Source organism: Mixophyes fleayi, chromosome 2, assembly GCF_038048845.1.
Source record: "Mixophyes fleayi isolate aMixFle1 chromosome 2, aMixFle1.hap1, whole genome shotgun sequence".
Lineage (NCBI taxonomy): Eukaryota > Metazoa > Chordata > Amphibia > Anura > Limnodynastidae > Mixophyes > Mixophyes fleayi.
In genome coordinates, this window is record NC_134403.1 from 58068913 (window position 1) to 58090242 (window position 21330).

General features: G+C 41.1%; 1 protein-coding gene across 1 annotated transcript in view; it reads right to left on the minus strand.

The window, feature by feature from the left end:
• LHFPL6 (LHFPL tetraspan subfamily member 6) overlaps nucleotides 1-17969 on the minus strand; it is a 153024-nt gene extending 135055 nt beyond the window's left edge. The window contains exons 1-2 of the mRNA XM_075199038.1: nucleotides 17631-17969; nucleotides 14798-15346 (exon numbers count right to left, since the gene is read on the minus strand). Coding sequence (XP_075055139.1) covers nucleotides 14798-15182 — 385 coding nt within the window. The 5' untranslated portion in view covers nucleotides 15183-15346; nucleotides 17631-17969. The remainder of the gene's footprint in view (nucleotides 1-14797; nucleotides 15347-17630) is intronic.
• Nucleotides 17970-21330: the final 3361 nt, after the last annotated feature.

A 21330-nucleotide genomic window follows, 5' to 3' on the forward strand; every position in this document is an offset into this window, starting at 1 on the left:
TAGTAATACAGAGATCTACCAACCCAGTCATCCTAGGACTTCCTTGGTTTCGTGCCCACTCTCCCACCTTGGACTGGAAATCTGGTCACATATTGTCCTGGGGACAGTCCTGCTTCTCTCGCTGCCTACAGAGAGTGGTTCCCCCGAATAGTCCCAGACGTACCCAAGAATTTCCTGTGACTCTCCTGCCTGAGCCATACCAAACCTTCTCTGATGTTTTCTGTCAACAAGAGGCCACTAGACTTCCTCCTCACAGAATCTGGGACTGTGGCATTGATCTGATACCTGGTAAACCCATTCCCAGGGGCCGTGTTTACCCCCTTTCCCTCCCGGAATCTAAGGCTATGGAGGAATACATCCAAGAAAATCTAAGCAGGGGCTTCATCCGCAAGTCTGCCTCCCCAGCTGGGGCTGGCTTCTTCTTCGTAAAAAAGAAAGATGGGGGCCTCCGCCCTTGCATTGATTACAGAGGCCTGAATGCCATTACCGTTAAAAATCGGTATCCACTGCCACTGATTTCTGAACTATTTGACCGGATCAAGGGTGCCACCATCTTTTCTAAACTTGACCTCAGAGGAGCGTATAACCTTATACGCATTAAGGAGGGGGATGAATGGAAGACGGCGTTTAACACCCGAGACGGCCACTTTGAATATCTAGTCATGCCTTTCGGGCTATGCAATGCCCCAGCCATATTTCAGAGCTTTATGAATGAGCTGTTTCAAGACCTCTTGTACCAATCTGTAGTCATCTACTTGGACGACATTCTCATCTTTTCTCAAGATCTAGCATCTCATCGTACTCATGTATTGGAGGTCCTCTCTCGTATCCGAAAAAATCAGTTATTTTGCAAATTGGAGAAATGCACCTTCGAGCAGAGACAAATTCCCTTCCTGGGATATATTATTTCGGGCACCGGTCTACAGATGGATCCCACAAAATTGAAAGCCATACTTGACTGGCCCCAACCTTCAGGCCTTAAAGCCACTCAACGCTTCCTAGGATTCTCCAACTATTATCGTCAGTTTATCAAGGGGTACTCCTCTCTCGTGGCTCCCATCACAGCATTGACCCGCAAATCTGCTGACGCTGGTATTTGGTCCTCTGAGGCTATCCAAGCCTTTATATTATTAAAGTCTCTCTTTTCATCCGCACCCATTCTTCAACAGCCAGATTGTTCTCGTCCCTTTGTCCTGGAGGTAGATGCCTCTTCTGTTGGCACAGGAGCCGTACTATCACAGCGAGGTCCTTCTGGAAAACTTCATCCCTGCGGATTCTTTTCCCGTCGCTTTTTACCTGCTGAGAAGAATTATGGGATTGGCGACAAAGAGCTCCTGGCCATCAAATTGGCTCTCTCCGAATGGAGACATTTACTAGAAGGAGCACAATTCCCTATCACCATATATACCGACCATAAGAATTTGCTGTACTTACGCACTGCCCGATGTCTAAATCCTCGACAAGCAAGGTGGTCCTTATTCTTCTCACGCTTTGATTTCAACATCACTTTTCACTCAGGATCTAAGAACACGAAGGCAGACGCCTTATCTCGCTCTTTTGATCCAGCTGACATGGAATCCTCGGAGGATAAGAAATTCATTGTAAATCCATGTCAAGTATTGGCAGCTACACACCTAAAAAAGGGCTGCCCTCCAGGCAAAACATTCATCTTGCCACATCTACGCACCCGGCTCCTTCACTGGGCTCATCACTCACTCTTCTCTGGGCATGCCGGCATTCGCAAGACCTGGGACTTATTGTCCCGAAGCTACTGGTGGCCTTCCTTGCTGGAGGATGTGAAGAAATTTGTTGCTGCTTGTTCCAAATGTGCTCAACACAAGACCTCTAGGAAGAAGCCTTATGGATGCTTGCTCCCATTACCCATTCCTGATTACCCTTGGTCACAGATCTCCATGGATTTTATCACGGACCTTCCCCCTTCCAAATCCTGTACTGTAGTGCTTGTGGTCACGGATCGCTTCTCTAAAACAGCTCACTTTATTGCTCTCAAAGGCCTTCCTTCTTCCTCCTCCTTAGCCGATATTTTTATTAAAGAAATATTTCGCCTCCATGGCTGTCCTCAACATATTGTCTCCGATAGGGGATCACAATTCATATCAAAATTTTGGCGGTCTTTTTGCAATAAATCCGGGATTAAGCTTGACTTCTCTTCCGCATATCATCCCCAGTCCAATGGGGCTACTGAGAGAACCAACCAAGAATTAGAGAAGTTTCTAAGAATATTTATCTCTAGTAACCAAGACAACTGGGTGGACCTTCTCCCTTGGGCCGAGTTCGCCCATAACAACCATTTTCATGAGGCCATCTCTAACTCCCCCTTTTTTGTTCTGTATGGCTGCCATCCTAGACTACCCACCTTCTCTCAAGTCTCATCTTCTGAAGTTCCAGCAGTGGACTCTCTGGTTCGTAACTTCTCTGATATTTGGGAACAAACCAAGACAAACTTAAAACAAGCAACTACTCGTTCCAAAAAATTCTACGATAAGAGGAGAAGAATGACTCCAAGTTTTGCAGTTGGTGACAGGGTATGGCTATCCACCCAGAACATTCGTTTAAAGGTTCCCAGTAAAAAATTTGCTCCCAAGTTTATTGGCCCATTTGCTATATCTGAGATTATTAATTCCGTAGCCTTTAGATTGAGTCTGCCTCCCTCTTTACGTATACCCAATGTCTTCCATGTCTCCTTGTTAAAACCGATGGTAACCAACAGATTCTCCACCTCATCCAGAACTCCTCCTCCTGCTGTGGATCGGGATCAAGTTGAATACGAGATTAAAACTATCCTAGATTCTCGTAAAGTTCAAGGTGCCATACAGTTCTTGGTGGATTGGAAGGGTTACGGTCCTGAGGAGCGCTCATGGGTAAGAGCCATTGATCTACATGCTCCCCGTCTACTTAGATCCTTCCATAAAAAATTTCCTTTGAAACCCTATTAGGTGTTCGGAGTCCACCTTTATGGCAGGGGGTACTGTTACGGACTTACCTTATCCCCGCCGCTCCGTCCAGCCGCACTTCCGCATTCGGACCATGTGACCGCACCCGGAGGCGGTCACATGACCACAACCTAGAGGCGGGGATTTTGAATCCCCGTCTGTATAAAAACCTCACTCTGACACTCGCTGAGTGTCAGAGCAACACTTACCTGTTCCTGGCTCCTGCTCTTCGTGGATTGCAGTGTCCTCCTGTTCCTGTGTCTCCTGTGTGCTGATCTCTGCCTGTTTGACTTCCCTGGCTCTCTATTCCCTGTGTACCGACCCGGCTTGCTGACCATTCTCCTATTCTTGTGACCCGTATACCGAACCTGGCTTGTTGACTCCGAGTTGCCTTCTGATTCTGCCTGACTCCATTCCTGTGTACCGAACCGGCTCGTTGACTCCGCTACCACCGCTTCACTCCGCTGTACTACATCTTGAGGCGAACCTGGGGACCGCGACCTGCGACTCCTGGCAGCGAAGCCCACCCCGCCTTGCGGCGGTTCTTGGTGAACACCGGGGAGATCGTTAGACTCCGCACCTCAGGTAAGCCAGCGCTAATCAAGATTAGTAATATAGTATCCAGAATCTGTTACACAAATATAGGAAGCCCTGAAATCTCAGACAGGTAACATTAGCTAATGTTTTGCTTTGATTAAATTTATCGCTGTATGAATTGTCAAACAGAGATTTCTTTTAAATCCAGATCCAACAGATCTCATTTGGACCTTGTGTTTTGTCTCTCCATCTGTAAAGCTAATCCATTCACAGTAATGGATTAGTCACCCACCCGATACAGAAATGTATTCACCTTCACAATTTCAATTTTAAGTGAAATCTATAGTAATGGGCATATGTCTGTCCAATAGGACATTTATTTAAAAGAAAAACTGGTGCAACTTACTTCGCAAAATGGTGCTGTAACCCATAGCAGCCAATCAGATTATACCAGTCATTTTTCTAATTCGAATAACAGTGATTTTTTGTTTGTGGGTTGCAATTACCTGTGTTCCAGATGTCATCGTTGTACCCTGATCTCTCAAAATGATTTCACGCAAACCACTGATAGTTGTAAGCACATCGGAGGAGATAAAGGCACAAACTCTCTCACCAGTGCACCTGACTTTGTTCTGATATTATATTAGCTCATGTAAAATGTTAACTCAGGTTAGCTAATGTATAAACATTCTGAGCATCTCACTTATGATGTGTTCCAAGTATTTCCAATGCAGTGACATGTCAGGCAGAACTATCTGACTTCAGGAATTTACATGGATGGCTGAAGGCTAAGCATTCAGCATGCACAGAAGCAGTAGGCTATACACAATCACTCCTTATTAAGAAGTTAATGGAACAATGCTGGCAACACTTATCTAAAGTTCAAAGGGACTTGCGCTTTGTACTTGGTATGTTTAGTTTGGTGTGTTCTGTACATGATTAAAATATAGATGACATTAGGGACCATTATGCCACTCTTTATTCATTTGTAAAACGTAGCCATTCTATAACTCACAATGGTATCACATGGTATATTGCATTGTCCTGTATGGCCTATTTGTTTTATACAAAATTGTCTGTATCTGTATCTGTTTTCACCTACTTATTTGCTATTTGCAATAACCTGGATCCAATTAAATAATAGATGGTAAAGTGTTATTTATACAACAGTTATTTCATTGAAATAAAATCTAAATATTTTTGAATGAATTAAAAGAATACGAGATGCAAACATTCATATAACAGAGTGCGCTATAACCTTTACCTGTGCATCAGTCTTCTGCTACAAGAAAGCAAATTGCTCCTGATGTTCCTCTCACACCTCCTCACAACAGCTTATCATTGCCACCTTAACCTGCCACTGGCTTAAAATTTGATTGAAGAACCAAGAAGGTAAAATGCATTGTTCATTGTTAACCTGACGTTTCACTGCAGCTTTGATAAAAAGTTAAATATTACCACTACAAATAGCAGCACTCCCTGACATATATTTAGGACAAGTGGAACTGGTGTGGTCACTATGGAGCCCAGACTTGAGGGAGTACTGGTAATGCTTAATCAACCTGTCATAGTGGGGAGTAACTTTACCGACTTACTCTCCATACCAGTCAGTGAATTTAGGATCATTGGACTGGTCGTACCACAACATACATGCCCCAATTTAAGCAGGATAGTCCCTATTTCAGGTCCAGTGCTGAATCCCTTGAAGTTGGGAGGTATGGTGCTGCTCACAATGTTGCTACAGGGGTGCACAGCAATTCAACATTGTTTTCAGAATAAGGACTTGAGATTGGGACGTCCTAGCACTTCTGAAACGCTTGGCACACCCAACCATGATCCAGTCTTGTGTCACCCCCATACTGCCTGTCCCAATCTGCAATACGCATATGTTGGGCAATATATAAATATACTGCTTCTTAAGACCATTCTGACAACCCATATATCTTTGAGCAAATAACTGGCAAAACAAGCAGAGTAAGTAAGTCTGGCCCCAGAAAACCCACCATTCCTGATCCACCATTATGGTGGGGAGACACTTGGTTTTATAAAATTAAACATACACTACAATTAAGCACAAAATATGGAACGCATTGAAAAGACACTTCTAATACACAAGTAATGCTAATGTACATATACACTACTGTAAAGGATATCTCTATACGTGATGTTATAACACAACACACCCCCTACTGTGAATTATTACAGTATTACAAAGCACTGCGGCCTTGTGTCTTTATACGATTATGGAGCTCCTTGGTGACTTATAATATCCTTAGAATTTACAGCAATTTACTAGAACGCAACATTCATGTTATTTTTTTCCATGCAACTATTTGAAGCTGAAGTGTTTAATTACTGGGAGGACATAAAAACATTTCACAACTGCAGTCCTGCGACTCCAGTGTTGCACAAAAGAATGTTTCTCAGACAACACTCATGAATAATTAATGCTTTCCAGGCAATTTTTGTTGCATTCAACATAAACTGCAGCCATTCATCATTGTCTTGTTAGCAGTCTGTAGTGTGTTCGCACAAGTAACATGCATCAACATTCTGTAATCTAAAGATCATCCATTATCTTGATCTGCCAATTATAAAGTCTGAACCGCTACCAACATCCTGCCCATTTGTTCTCAATTACAGAGTGAAGTTTGGGAGAATTTGCAGTTATTTGGGCTTGGAATGCAAAATCTGCCTGACTCTGTAGAAAAGTACATATTGGTGCTCCGGCTTACTGTTAATACTGTGGTTAAAATTTAAAACAGAATTACAGAAATAAACAAGTCTTTCCAGATCTTGTTTGACAGGAGCCCTATATCAGTACTACTCTCCGCTGTTATTAATTAGAGATGTTCACTGACCCCCCCCCCCCCCCCCGTGTTTTGGTTTGTTTTTGGATCTGGATTAACTTCGTGGTTTGGTTTTGGCAAAACCGCCCTTGCTTGTCTTGGTTTTGGATCCCTATTTTTTTCTAAAATACCTTTTTTTTTTCTAAAATCACATAATTTGGCTCTTTTTATGTTCCTACATTATTATTACCCTCAATAACATTAATTTCCAGTCATTTCCAGTAAATTTTTGTCAAGTGACAAGAACACTGCTACCCCTCGTGTTTCTGTGTGAGCAATGGCACTGAGCACTGGAGAGTGACAAGAACACTGCTACCCCTCCTGTTTCTGTGTGAGCAATTGCACTGAGCAATGTCACTGGAGAATGACAAGAACACTGCTACCCATGTTTTTGTGTGAGCAATGGCGCTGGATCTTCTGGGGAGGGAGGTACTTATGGTATAAAAAACCCGCGAGATCCGACAACGCAACAATGACGTTTTGCCTCGATTCAGATTGGAGAATGTGCGAAAGTTCTGAGCCTACTTGGATCCCCTAAGTTCGGGTGAGCTGGGTTTTCAGAAAACTGAGCACGAGCATCTCTATTATTAATGTTTAGATGTTCTTGCTACATGTTGGCCTAGCCCCCTTCCCCTTCAGACTGGATTAAGCATGGACACACAGGAGTGGTACATGCTTAAATATGCTATTCTTGCCCGCCCTCCCATAAATTCCCCGAATTTCGGGTAGGTCTCCCGGATGACCAGGAATTTCTCCCGCATCCTGCTCACTTCAGTGATTGGGACTCGATAACACGATTTGCCGCGAATTGCATCATTTTAGCACCACCCTCCTCGACTAAATGACACAAACTTGTCAATTCGCCAATGGGAGAGTGGCCAAAATGACAATTCCTGACACCCCGTCCCACTCCACAGTGCCAATTCACCTCACCTCTGGGATCTTCCAATGTGGGGGGACTAAAAATTTGTTAAGCATGAAATGAGCCAGTGCTAGCACTGTCTCTATAATTATTAACTACCTGGCGCCTGAAACTGGCGCAGATGCCAGTAATTGACAGCTGTATGGAGCCGGGAGCTGATGCAGTGCCTGTTGTCACCAGTTGAGGCAATCCATGGACATGTAAATCCAACAATGGCTACAACGGTCATCCCTCTACCTTCTGTATTTTGTACTCCATACCTCTTACATTGTAAGTTCATGGGGCAGGGTCACCTTAATCTATGTTTCATGTGATTGTATATAATTTTTTTGTATCATGATCCCCTTAATGCACGGAGCTGAGTAATATGTTGTTGCTTTATAAACAATGTTAATAATCAATACTATGTGATGTTATTATATTCTAATGCTTGGTTTTAATGCAAGTTTTTCAAGTTGCTCCCAATTTGTTTTCGGCTTGTCCAATGTACCCAATTTTGGAGAATGTATGCTAGATAAAACACATCTAAAAAAACCATCTAATAATTTCAATAAAAGTTGACGCGTGGGTAAAATTTAGCCCTGCAGTGCCCTATTCATCACATAATGGGTGGATTGGGGACAAGCAGCTGTAGACCCTTGTTCAAGTATCATTGTGAGCTCATAGTGACCTTGGATAAGTCTCTTTGTCGTCCTGTGTCAACACCAAAAACAAGATTGGAAGCTCAACTTGGCAGGAAAATTCTGTATAGATAGCGCAACCTAAAATTATATGTGCCATACATAAATAAAACAAACAAATTGGACAACAAAACGGTTTCCTACAAGTGTAGTAGTTCTTTCTTTTTTAGATGGTCAGTTTTCTTTCTAAGCTGATCCCCCCCCCCCCCCATCCCTCTTCCATGGTCTTAAATACATGACTGATGTCAGTAACAATCTTAAAAAATTAAATACTCATAAAACTAATCTTGTAAGCAGTGCTGCCCTAGAACGTCACAGTCCAGTGTTCTTTCTATGCGGAAATAAAACTGTTAAAAAAAAAAATCTTGATCTAATGCAATCTGCTGTTCAGTACAACTCTGTCCAATAATGTTTCCCTGATGAGTTAAGCTTTCTATTGTCAGGTCAGCTGATTACCGTCAAAATGCGCTAATTGGATTTGCCATATTTCAGTAAGGTAAGACAGGCCAAATAATATTCTATGATCGTCTAATTTGATTTAAAAAATCTGCATACATGTATTGCACATAAATGGTAGGGCAAGCACTGATGTATGGGGATTTTGCTTGAAATCTCACAACAATTTACAAATCACTTACTCATTTGGAGAGCTAAAGCGGCAGTGTATCTTGTATTTGAGGACGTCACAATATAGAGTCCCACAATAAGAATGGAGTAATGAGTAACAAATGTACAAGCACAATCTTGAAACTTTATGCAAAATGCATTTAAAGCAAAAAAAAAAAGTGATATTAAACCCAATTCCCATAATGGATCCACTTTATAGACAAAATACTTGCTACATTTCTCTCCGCACAGAGTATAAGAATGATTTATTTTTGTCAGGCTATATGAGAAGCCAGTTAATTATATAAAACAAGATGCCAAAATAATATTTAATTATTGTACTTCCCTATGAAAAATAGAGAACGTGAACTGATAATACTGTGATGTATTAGTAACTGTGCAGTTTGTCAGCTCAGGAAACAGAACACAAATAATAATATGTACGTACATATTGTACTAATCTGACCCACTTTCTCTATGCCTTGTAGTGTAAATGGGTCACACCACCGATTCCTGCACATACTCGTGCATGTTCCTATATACTAATATAGGTGCATCCACAAATATGTAACTCATATGTCAGTGCTCAAATGGCCATTGGTGGAGCAAGAAAAACAGAACATCTTAAAACCAACAAGTACATACTCAAATTATTGTGATTTGATTTATGTAGGAAATACTGAACACTAAATTGTAAATACAAGTCACTGAGTAGTTGTGACCTTGTTATCTGTAGTGAGAGGTTTCTTATTCCTTTATAATATACATGGTGCAAGTGATGACCTCACTACCAGTCTACAATAATGATATCAGTACTGTACCAATATAAGATTATTATTTACACCAGATTAGAAGAGTTGTAATATGAATTAATGAGCACAGATGAACATTTAGAATAAGTAGAAATAAATATAACACTGGTTTAAAGGAACTTTGACGGTTCATAGAGCCTTCTTGGGACTTTGTGATAATGGAACTTGAAGCAAATCTTATTTACTTTTAATGTTATATTACTTTATTCTGTTGCCATAACTCTAAGAAAAATATTGAAATCACTCTGCAAAAAGAGAATTGTTTAAACCTCATCTGGTTATAAATAAAAACATGGAGTGTAGATTCCTGCTGACAAAGCGTCAACTGCATCATCAATGTTCATTTACGATGGAGGTTCAGGGGAAGGTTCTAAATGAGACACCCTGAATATAAGTTTGTATCACTAGCTTAGGGACTCACCTACAGGAGATGCCTTGACGCTGGCAGGTGAGCTCATACTTGCCTACTTTCAGGCAGTGCAGTCCGGGAGAGGCGCGTGACTAGAGGGCGGGAGGGGCAGGGCGCGGTGAATCGCATTATTTTGGCCCCGCCCTCCTCGCCAAAAATTATGTTTTGACGCTGGGGGCGGGGACAAAATGACGCGATTCACAGCGAATGACGTCATTTTGGCCAGGGAATTGAGGGATGCAGGAGACTTGCCTGCTCTCCCGGGAGACCGACCTGGAATTCGGGCGTCTCCAGGGAGAGTTGGTAAGTATGGGTGAGCTTAACCCAAATACAGCTATATTGTGCTCAAAATTATCCTTTATGTATATGCCGACACATAGTGATTTTTATATATTGTTAATTTCTGAGTGCCGGACAACTTTTTCTTTTATTTGCAAATGCTTAAAGCTGCACTACCACCTAGGAATTGTATTTTACTATTGTGCCCCCTGTCTTTCCTCTGCTTCTTTCCCAGCCCCTGACGAAAGGTTTGGTCAAAATTGCAGCTTGTGATTGATCTCACCCACTTACATCCCCCTCTGCTGCCATTTAAAGATGGTGGACTTTATTAGATTGCCGATTCTGTATGTAGCAGCCCCGGGGCTCTGGCTTGGGGGCACGTCAGTAAAATATTTTGTAGGTGGCAGTACAGCTATAACGTAGTGTAGCTATATAACTGTCTTTCAACAATTTGATGAGACCTGAAAAAATTGTGTGACTGTTCTACAATACCATTCCCAGCGGTTTTTACTGGTCATGGAACCAATGTAGCTTAGCAGAGGCTGGCAGTAGAGAGACAGAGCACTGCCCAGCCACCAGGGCATCTATAACAGTTCTCCAGATCAGTAAGTAGAGATGGAAGCCTAATATAAAGCAAGGTGTGGGGAAGAGAGGAAGTTCTGACCAGCTCAATTCATAAGGCTATTGGCATATAAAGTCAAGCTGTAGAAAGCTCCCGGCCCATACATTGGTACTCCCGTTCTCTCTTACCAGGCTAGATTGGTATACTAACTAAGGCTAGGTACACAGTGGTCCGATGATTGCACGAAAAAACTCCAATCAGCCGACAGCCGACCGTTTGGTCAGATATCGTGTCAGTGTGTATAGTGACTCGATGATCTATAGTTATCCCAAAGTGCCAATCATTGTTTCATTTGGTTGGTCGTACTGTTTAATATTTTCTGACCATGAGTGCATGTAGTGTGTATGCACAATGCTCACGATCTCCATAGAGTTTACAGAGTTGGGTTCTTTTCAGCCAATGCTAGCGATGAATGTCCCGGTGAATAAATGTTGAGAGTGCTGTAGAAGGAATAATTCATTTGTTCGTTCTGAGACAGAAAGTTTCATTTCAGAGTCACAGAGGCTAACAAAATTTGTTAGGACATGTGGATAGCTATAACAAGGCGGTTTTAATCAGTGTGACAATGTGACAATAATGAATTAATAAATATTGTGCTGTCATTCTCAGAAGACTAGAGGACCAGATGAAGGACCAGATGAAGAGCACAGATCTGAAGGTAAATCCTGTCAGTGTGTACACATGAATCCCCAGACTGATCGGACTTTCAGTCGTAGGTACAATCGTTCAGCGATAACACGTCGATCGGAAAATTCTTCAGTGTGTACCTAGCCATAGGCGAGATGTGGAGACTATCAGCACATTGACTATAGTGGTCACCTTTTCCTTCCAATCGCTGCCATTATTATACCCTAATGCCAACTGTACCACAGTTACTTTTTACTAGTCATATGAGATTAGTGTGATGGTACCTTTAACCCAATGGGTGGGCAAAACCAAAAGATAACTCCGGTAATTACTGCAGCATTATACCATGACATGCCAGAGAGAGGGAATGAGGCAAAGTCTTGCAGCTAATTTTCTCAAGAATAGTATATGTGTTAATAATTGTGCATTGTAATTATACTTTAACTCAGGCTTCACTATTACTGTTAACACTGTGAAAACTACATGACAGGTAGACTTTCACTATCCTCCTTTTTATTTTTACTAATGTTTTTAAGAGCCAGTCCTTATTGTTCGTAAAAAGACAGTAAAATAAATGCAGGACTCATTAACTACATCGCCCAAAAGATTACATTAAAATATTTATCATTTTTCAGCCGATTCAGGGAATTAAATAGACCTTCTGTTTATTACAACAATTAAGCAAGATGTGCTTCTATTTTACATACAAAGGGGTAATGACTCTCTGTAGCAGAGGTTACTTCCTTTCTTAATAACCCGCAACATTTAGACAGATTTGCACATAGTAATGTGCTGAGAGGATATAAATACACTTTACCATTGCCAATTATTTGCATAGCACTTTACTGATTCCACAAGTTAAAGGAAAAAGTACAATGTATTAAGAAAGCACTTAGTTTAAAATCAATGCAGAACAGAAGAACTTTTCTTACTGAGTGTTCAAAGGTTATTTAATGGTAATGACATACAATCTTTAGCAGTAGAATTAGGCATACAAAAGTATTAGCAGAATGATGGTTATAACTATATTTTACCAAAAGTATATATTGTTGTGGAGTTTTGAAAAACTAGCATCAATACTACAGACTGGGTAAAAGTCTTATTGTAATATACACAATGGGGCCTATTTACTAAAAAAGTGGCGATAGGGATGGATTTCTATTGTCACTTATCCTCACCATTTATTTATATAGCACCACTGATTCCGCAGCGCTGTACAGAGAACTCATTCACATCAGTCCCTGCCCCATTGGAGCTTACAGTCTAAATTCCCTAACACACACACACAAAATGAGAGAGAGAGACACCCTAGGGTCAATTTTGATAGCAGCCAATTAACCTACTAGTATGTTTTTGGAGTATGGGAGGAAACCGGAGCACCAGGAGGAAACCCACGCAAACACGGGGAGAACATACAAACTCCTCACAGATAGGGCCATGGTCGGGAATTGAACTCATGACCCCAGCACTGGGAAGCAGAAGTGCTAACCACTCGGCCACTGTGCTGCTGCACTTATCGCAGTGATAGTAAATTATAGTGATATGAGTTTTTCAAACAAAATATTGTCGGTCAGGAGTTGGAAGCTTAATGCCAGTGTCCTGAGACATGCGCATGCCTGACCAGGTTAGCAGGTCACGTATACACAGAGAAACTCAAAGCCAAGACTTGTGCTTTTTAGTTCCAGTTGGGAAAAAAAGCTAAATAAACATATATATTAGATATATTATTATTATTTTTATCTTTTTAAAAAAATAATTACTGTAATATTATTCACAGTTGGAAACAACGGCTGTTTTTTTTGGCCAGAGATGTTTTTTTTCTCTATTCCTTCTTTCTCTGTCTTGTACTTCCTGCTGTGATTATTTAAAAAAAAAACAACAACTTTCAAACACATGGCTTTTATTAAATATATTAGACCCAATCATACATATTTGCTAATACGACAGAGTAACTATTAGCTTCCGTCTAGAATATCCAGCAATGCCTGGCTTCTAGGGAGTGAGTGTTTAGTTGTTAAACAGACACTCCAATGCAGCTTTAGGACTGTCCTTCCACTTCAATCTCCATTAAGTGTTACTTTTTCTGCTGGTGTTAGCTCTCACGATTCAAACATTAGTTGATGGAACCATGCTGCAGGCAGCTGATGGTGATGTTACAGCGGAGAGACAGATACTCTTTAGTACAGTAGTTTAGTCTAGTCTGGACTGTACGTGGTAGTGGTTCTCAGTGGGCCCACACTGTGTGAAGTGTATATGTTCTCCCCGTGCAGGGGCAAACGCAGGATTTGTAGAGACGGGTTTCCATGCCACACCGCCAGTGGGCAATGCTGCATGCGCTACTGTTAGGGGCACACAGCTCTCCCTTTTCGAGCAGAGCCATGTGAAGCGGGACATACCTCCCAACAGTCCCTACAGTCAGGACAAAGTCCTGATTGAGTGTGTCAGAACAGTTGACAGACTGTCCTGCTCCCTCCTACCTGTTCTTGCTGCTTTCAATACTTGTTGGGGAGAGATGGCTGTGAACAGTGCAGACAGAAATGATCTGCACACAATCTGCAAAAAGGCTGGTCCCAGGGAAGGGTCCAGCCACCTCAATCATATAGTACCCCAGGCTGGGAAGGGGTTTCCAGGCACTAGGAGCCCCCCCCCCCCCTCGGTTTGCCTATGCCGTGTACAACATGGGTTTCATCTGGGTTCTCCAGTTTCCTCCAACAATCCAAAAACATAGAGGTCGGTTTATAAGCTTCTGACAAAATGGACCATAGTGTGTGGAAGGGAAGTTAGACTGTAAGCTCCAATGAGGCAGGGACTTATGTGAATGACAAATATTCTCTGTAACAACGCTGAAGAATATCATGGGAGCTATATAAATAATAATACTTACAAAGGTGAAATGGACAATGAGGCTTCGAGTTGTGAAGTCACTATAGGATGCCTTTCCCCCACTAGAACTGCATTTTGAAAAGTTAAAAAGGCGAGAAAACTGGTACTGAAATTCATAGAAAAAATATTTCTGGGGTCACAATAATAAAACAAAAACACAAGTACATTTCCTGTACAAACATTAGCCGTGTTACAGTTATTATAGAACAATGCAATTGACCTTAAAGTGCTTGCAAACATTTGTCAATAAGAGAACACGTTTTGGTAGTTAAATAGGCTTATCTCTGGTGAATATAATCGCTCTCAGGATTATCGCTGGTGGTGACCCTTTGATATAGAGCCCCCGTTTTCACTGGCCAAAGTGCATGTGATAAATATACCCAGAGTCTGGAAATTGTTATATATTTTCGGACAGATCTACATATATTCATCATGTAGACATGTGTGAGACACTTTGATAACTACTACTTTGATGGTTTACAAACTTCCTTCCACTACATGAAACAGGTGAAGCAACCGGATGATGAAAAAAAAAGACAATTTAGTACAACTGCAAATCTGGATTATTAGCCACTCTTTATAAAAGACATAAGTAAGAAAAAGGCCATAAGACTTACCTCCAAGAAACTGTATCCCACCAGCAACTCTTCCAACAGTCCTGGAGATAAGCTCGGAAACGCAACATCCCATGATAGCGGTCAAGGCCACCAGAAGGAGAAGACCACATCCAAGTCCAGTAACTACAGTGCAGATCCGCCACTCAGGGCTTGGAATGGCCTGGAACGAGGCATAGCGGCCACACTGTTCCACCATCACTGTGGTCTGACGGCTTTCATCTCGTACAGGGTAAGAACACCTCCGGAAAGTGCCAAATGACACCGGTTTATCCAACTGAGAGCCCAGAAGCCAATAAGGCATGAAGAACCCCACACAAGAAGCTGCCGCACACAGGAAGGACAGCAGTGCCCAGATCACTCCGGTGCATGTCAAACTTGATGCCATGATGCCCTGCCAACAAGGTAAACTTCATCAACAGTTAAATAGTAAAACAAACAAGGTAATATCCAAGGTAATATCACGTATTGAGCAGTCCCCAAATATAACAGAATCCCGCACAGCTTTATTTCCAGAATCCGTAGTCAATAATTGTTTCACCATAGGAATGCCTGAGATAAGAGGAAAACATAATTATAGGTAGAACAGCAAATAAAACCATATTTAGTGGATGATTAAAAGTTGCTTTTTCTCGTGCAAAGTTATAGGTTTTTTTTTTATTTTCTAAGAGTAAGTACAAGTTGTGAAATCGGAATAATCCATATGATGGGAAGAGTACACTTACTGATGTGTGCGTCTGTCATTCTTAGAGGTGTGCATATTAACACATCCAACTCTCTATTTGAAAGAAAATAACTGAACTGCCTGTTCAATCATTAAATTTAATTTAGCGACACAAATGAACAGTTATCTTGGGATACTGCGTACGGACACAATGCCCATACAAGGATCCCAGAAAGAATGCTTTAGAACCCAGACTTTTGAAAGACTGGCTTTGTGAGAAAGGGTTCATCCGTATGACAAATAATCAAAGGTACAACTGGGTGACATAAACATTTAAAAAAGGGATTATTCTTTATCTAGATCTAGAATGAGGAAATTAATAGTAAAAACAGAGGTTTGGTTATGTTATAATTGTTGTACTGGAAACAGTGGACTCATTATTTAATACTACAAAATGTATTGAAACGTTGGATTGAAGCTTTAGATTCAATCACCCTCAATTAGAAGACAGCATACACAACTGATGTCAAGCCAGCTGGTGCCGAACTATAACTTTCATCATTATCTTCTAAATAAGAGGGGCCCCAGGCAAAGTGAGGGAGGGGGCAACAGTTAGCTTGATTGTCAGTACCCTGTCCTAGAAAACATACATTAGTCATCAATGCTGCTCTGAAACTTGAATCTCAAATGTTCTTTTTGACAAGCCCTACAATTCAAGTTGATCCATTGCATTAATACATTTTGTGAGCAGAACCACTATTCATGAGAGTGTAGCCCATCAATCACTTAAATGCTATAGATGAACTACAACTCCCACCATAGCTGGTTACATTCAAGGCTGCATGTTCATCTGTCAGCACTGAAACATTGTTATGTGTATGAGATGAGAATGTGGGAAATGTTCCCACCCTGAGGGTAGTTGAGTAATAATAACCAATAACTGATACAAGAACTACAGAAATATGTTTCTGTATTAGAACTGCTGGTGTTACCCTAATGTGCTCTGCTTGCATGTACTATATAGGGTTAATACATATATAATAAGTACAAATGTAAGTGAATGCTAATATATGTATAAAGTCAAGTAAATATTATCAATATAAACTGCATTCTGATATCTTTGCTTATAATCGGTGAATCACTTGTTCAGTGTTTATTACAACAACAATATTATAAATACAATGCACTACAGTAAATATATTACAAGTTTTGAAGTCACCTCAGATTTTCATGACCTGTATAAAAGCACTTGGACTTTGGCTCTGACTTTCTTTGTGGTTGCTGGATTCCTCTGTGATTTACAATATCTAACCTGTAACAGTATCATTCCATGAATAATTGTTTGCTGTACCCCTCATTTGTATTACCGGTACTTAGAAAACGTAAATTCTCTACTCACGCAGAATTCCCTCTCATCAGTCTACCTCATTTGCTCTCTATCCTCTTTCCACACTTGCCTGGATGCCAGTTGTTTCATCTAGTTATCCTGATCCCGCTCACTGCTCCTCTGTGTATCACAGGGCTCAGTCACTTGGGACAAGCTGCACTAAGCAATCCCAGGACCCAAGTGACACCGACAATAACCCCGTCAGTGCTGGAAGGCTTTAGCCTAAATGTAGCTATACTCAGAGTTAGATAAATTCAGGTTCTTATTGGCAGGGTATGCTGGAATTTGTAGTTCATCAGCAGCTAGAAAGCTACCAGTTACCTAAGGCTGTTCTCGAAGGTTTGATCTTTTTCAAATGGGGGCTTGAGAGAAACCTCAAGATGCTCAGTTCAGTTTTTAAATATTTTTTTAAAATTATTATTATTTGTAGAAACTAATTTTAAAAAAAAAACATAGTTTTTGCACACATTAAGAAGCCCAGCCAGGAAGGACATTACTGCCTGTTATTATAAGTTATCAATACTACTCTTCTTTTATAGAGTATTTTATTGTTAGCATCCCAAATATTCTCTTTGAGAGACAGAGGTCACTACAACCAGACCATCAAACACCCTAATGAACTAGTGCTGTCTATCTAAACTCTAGCAGTACTGGACCACAGTTTGTACAACAAGTCACAGCGAATGGTTATAGTAAAAGGATTCAGATGAACTTTATCAGAATCCTGTACAGAAAGTACCTCTGTGTGTAATAAAAGAATATTATTCCTAGAGCTCAACACCTACCCAAGATGAACAAATCCAGGGTCTACATGTCATCTCCAGAAGACAGACAGGGCTGAAGCTCTACTCGATCTTACAAGTCCCGGATAGTTGTAGATCCCGATCGCTGTAGATTCTCCCCAGCAGGGAGAGCTGCACAGTCTTCCACCCTATACAATCCCAGCCCCCGTAGACCTCGGAGCAGTAAAAGCTGCAGATCTTTCAGACACTGATTTTTTTTTGGCAGGGCTGTGCACCCATCTAGTCTCCCCCCTGCTCCCACTGAGAACCTTACAGAGGAAATGTTATTAATACATTCCTAAAGATTGAGAGAGAGAGAAAAGCGGAGGGGAGGAGGGAAGAACACTCGTGTCAAACTCACAGGGGAACCATCAATCGTAGCCAGACCCCTCCCCCTAACCCTGCCCACGATCCCGACAGCAAATTACCAGCAGGGGCTGAGGGAGCGGAGTGAATGCAGAGGGGGCTCAGCCCAGCAGCAGTTCTACTACTCGGGGAGTAGTGGTCTCATCAGCCCTACATCCAGCTCCGCCGGGCATAGCGTGCCCTGCATGCATCTGCAGCATGCAGTAGGCATGGTGCACTAGATATAGAGGGAGACACGGTGCACTAGATGTAGAGGGATATGAACTAGTCTGATTGATATGTAATAATAAATGAGGCTCAGATTCCCCGGAGGCGCACAGTTGTAGAGCAAAAAGAATGGAGAAAATACCAGCACATATTCAATGTGCCCCTTAGGAATTCTAATCCTTAAATAATGTGCAGATCCTTAAGAACAGTAAATAGGAATTATAAACTAATGCAATGTTGTGACTTTTCTGCTTTTTTGCAAATTTCACCCATAGTTCCCAACCTTAGATTTAGAATTAAGCAAATTTAATAGCAGAGAGTAACAGAGTGTTCACATTGACAAGTGACTGTAGCATGTTGGTGTGGATAATGAATCAGGTGACGTCTAGAAAAGTGTAGGGAGGTAGTAATGCCATGTGTTGGTGTGAACAGTTCTTGAGTGGCAAATAAAAAGTTACCATATGGAGTAGCCTTGTTCAGACTGGTCATTTTAATTTACAAAGCAGTCCATAAACACAACGCTAAGCTGTCTTTAAAACCTATAAAACTGTAAAAAAAAATAAGGTTAGCAAATGGACACTTCTCAACCCCCCACACTTTCTGGGATTCATTTAACAGACGTTGAGGAGCCTACATGCTGACAAAATGCTCTTTCACTGCTTTTTGCTATTTAGGAAAGAGCTAATACCAGATAAATCAGAGATTTCTCCAGCCTTAAACCCATTAATGGGGTTTACCATTGTATCCATAGACCTCTAAGGGAACAGCAGCACTGGCTAATTTAGGATGGCACAAATTCTGACACCGCACTAAGGGGCACATTTATTAAGTTTTAGCAGCATTTCGCATGATGTACGCCAGCTTCATTTTTTCGGGACTTGTTAGATTGCGGCCAGGAGCAGTCACCATTCTGTTGAATGGTGACTGCTCGCAAAAACGATTAGGAGTGCAAAGCAGCAGATATCCATGATATCTGCTGCGATGCACCTTTAATAAATTTGCGGAGGGCACATCGGGAGCTGATTTCCACGGTACCGTGCTTTCTTAAATATACCCCTAAGAAAGTCATTTGTCCCTTCTATTATGTTATTGGACTATGACTATTATGCAAAATTTCTTTTCATGAAGGGAGGTGCAACCACACATGAATTAGAATTCAAAAGAAACAGTAAGAAAAGAAAATGTGTGTATATCGGGCACTCGTTGACTTTATTCATTTCATTAATAAAATATGCGTTATGCTTTATCGATATGCGTTAAAAATAGAGAGTAATCATATCTCGTCCCCATATGATAATATCGTATCTCGTCATATGGGGATGAGATACGATTACTCTCCATTTTTAACGCATATCAATAAAGCATAATGCATATTTTATTAATGAAATGAATAAAGTCAACGAGTGACCGATATACAAACATTTTCTTTTCTCACTGTTCCTTTTGAATTCTAATTTAGGATGGTGTTACTTGCGTTTTATAATGGATCCAATTGAATTCTCTTGGGCTTCGCTGGATCCCACTCCTGTGATATTGCAATGCTATGTACATAATACTTCCCCATTCATGGCAGCACTAGACTGCCAGGGAATATCAAATAATCGATGCATATTGATTGTCATCACATGGTGTTAGTAAATAGACCCCTCTGTCTTGACGGCAGTAATCAGCATTAACGCTTAGTAAAATGCAATGGGGTTCTATGAGAACATTAAGTTCATAGTACACTAAGTTTCAAGGAAACATTGAGAATAGGCTTCAAACACTGTTAAAAGCAAGAACAAAGTAAAAGGTTTTGAATGCACTTTTACTTTGTGTCCTTTTTCAATGTCTGTCTGTATGAGCCCTAAGACCCACAAAAATACCAAATTAATTTCTATACTACTGTATATAACATATATAGTATATACAGAGATGTGGAGAGTAAATAGAGTTTAGATTTAATAAACTAGTGTTCAATGAAGTGTTAATAAATAACTGCAAGCATCAATTAAATCAGTTTCTACATAATAGATTATAGCACCAATGTCAGGACATTTTCTCACATCGTCAGAGAATATTCATTTCATGTGGTAAAGTGGAATAAATCCCTCCTAGGAACAAATGCATCTGCAAATACCTCAATGTATAGTACAGTTTATACTCCAAATTGGATAAGGAAGGGGAGGATGGGAGAGGGGAGGAAGAGGGTAGAGCAGCTCTCCTCCCAGCCTCTGGTCCATGACTGATTCACCTGGAGCTTGCTCACTGAGTCAGCAAATGTCTGCACGGTATCCACACTCTCCTTTGATCCTCAGTTGTAACCTCAGCAGTTTTAATCTTGTAGCCTCACAGTGGAACTCTAGATCTTCTCAATCAGCCTTGACAGCACTAAGCACTTATCTGCATTCGTAAGTGGTAAGATATATTCACAATGCCTTTCAAAGTATATACATCATTTCCCTATAGCTACTGTCTCTAATCTGTATATTAAATTATTAACTATAATGCAAGCTTTCTTTAGACAGAATAAAGAAATGAGCTAAAAATAGTCAATTGTACTATTTGTAAAAATTCTGTTCTGAAATAGTCTACACGCCACAATGTCCATTAGACAACAGATTGCACAGTGTGATCTTCATATCTAAATTTGTTTTTGCCTCTGATGGCGGGTATACATTATGTAACTCCCTTCATATGACTTTCCTAAGTATGCACATGAGCAGCCCCCCAAATCCAGCTTCACTGCCAAGGCACTGACCCTGCGCATGCTCCGGAAAGAATAGCAAGGGTCTCAGGAGGAGGGAGGGAGCGGGCATTGCCAGGCCCTTTCCCAAATTTTTCTAAGAGGCCCTGCGATGCTGTGGTCTGCCATGTGGCACAGCTCTTCCTACCTTGACAGAAGGCAAAAACACAATACTAGGGCATTGAAAAAACTAGAACAATGTATAAAAATAACACCAATACGTAAAGCCTTGAGAACATCAGGGAAAACAGAAGCAGAGAATATACCTTCCTAATGCAAGACCTATAAATCTCAGGGATTGGCTAGTGAGCTCCAGGTGTCTGATATTGGGCAGGGGAGCATTTGTTCTCTGGGCCAGTCCCATAGTAGGATACCTAGAGCTGGGTCCCTGGGCCACCTACATTT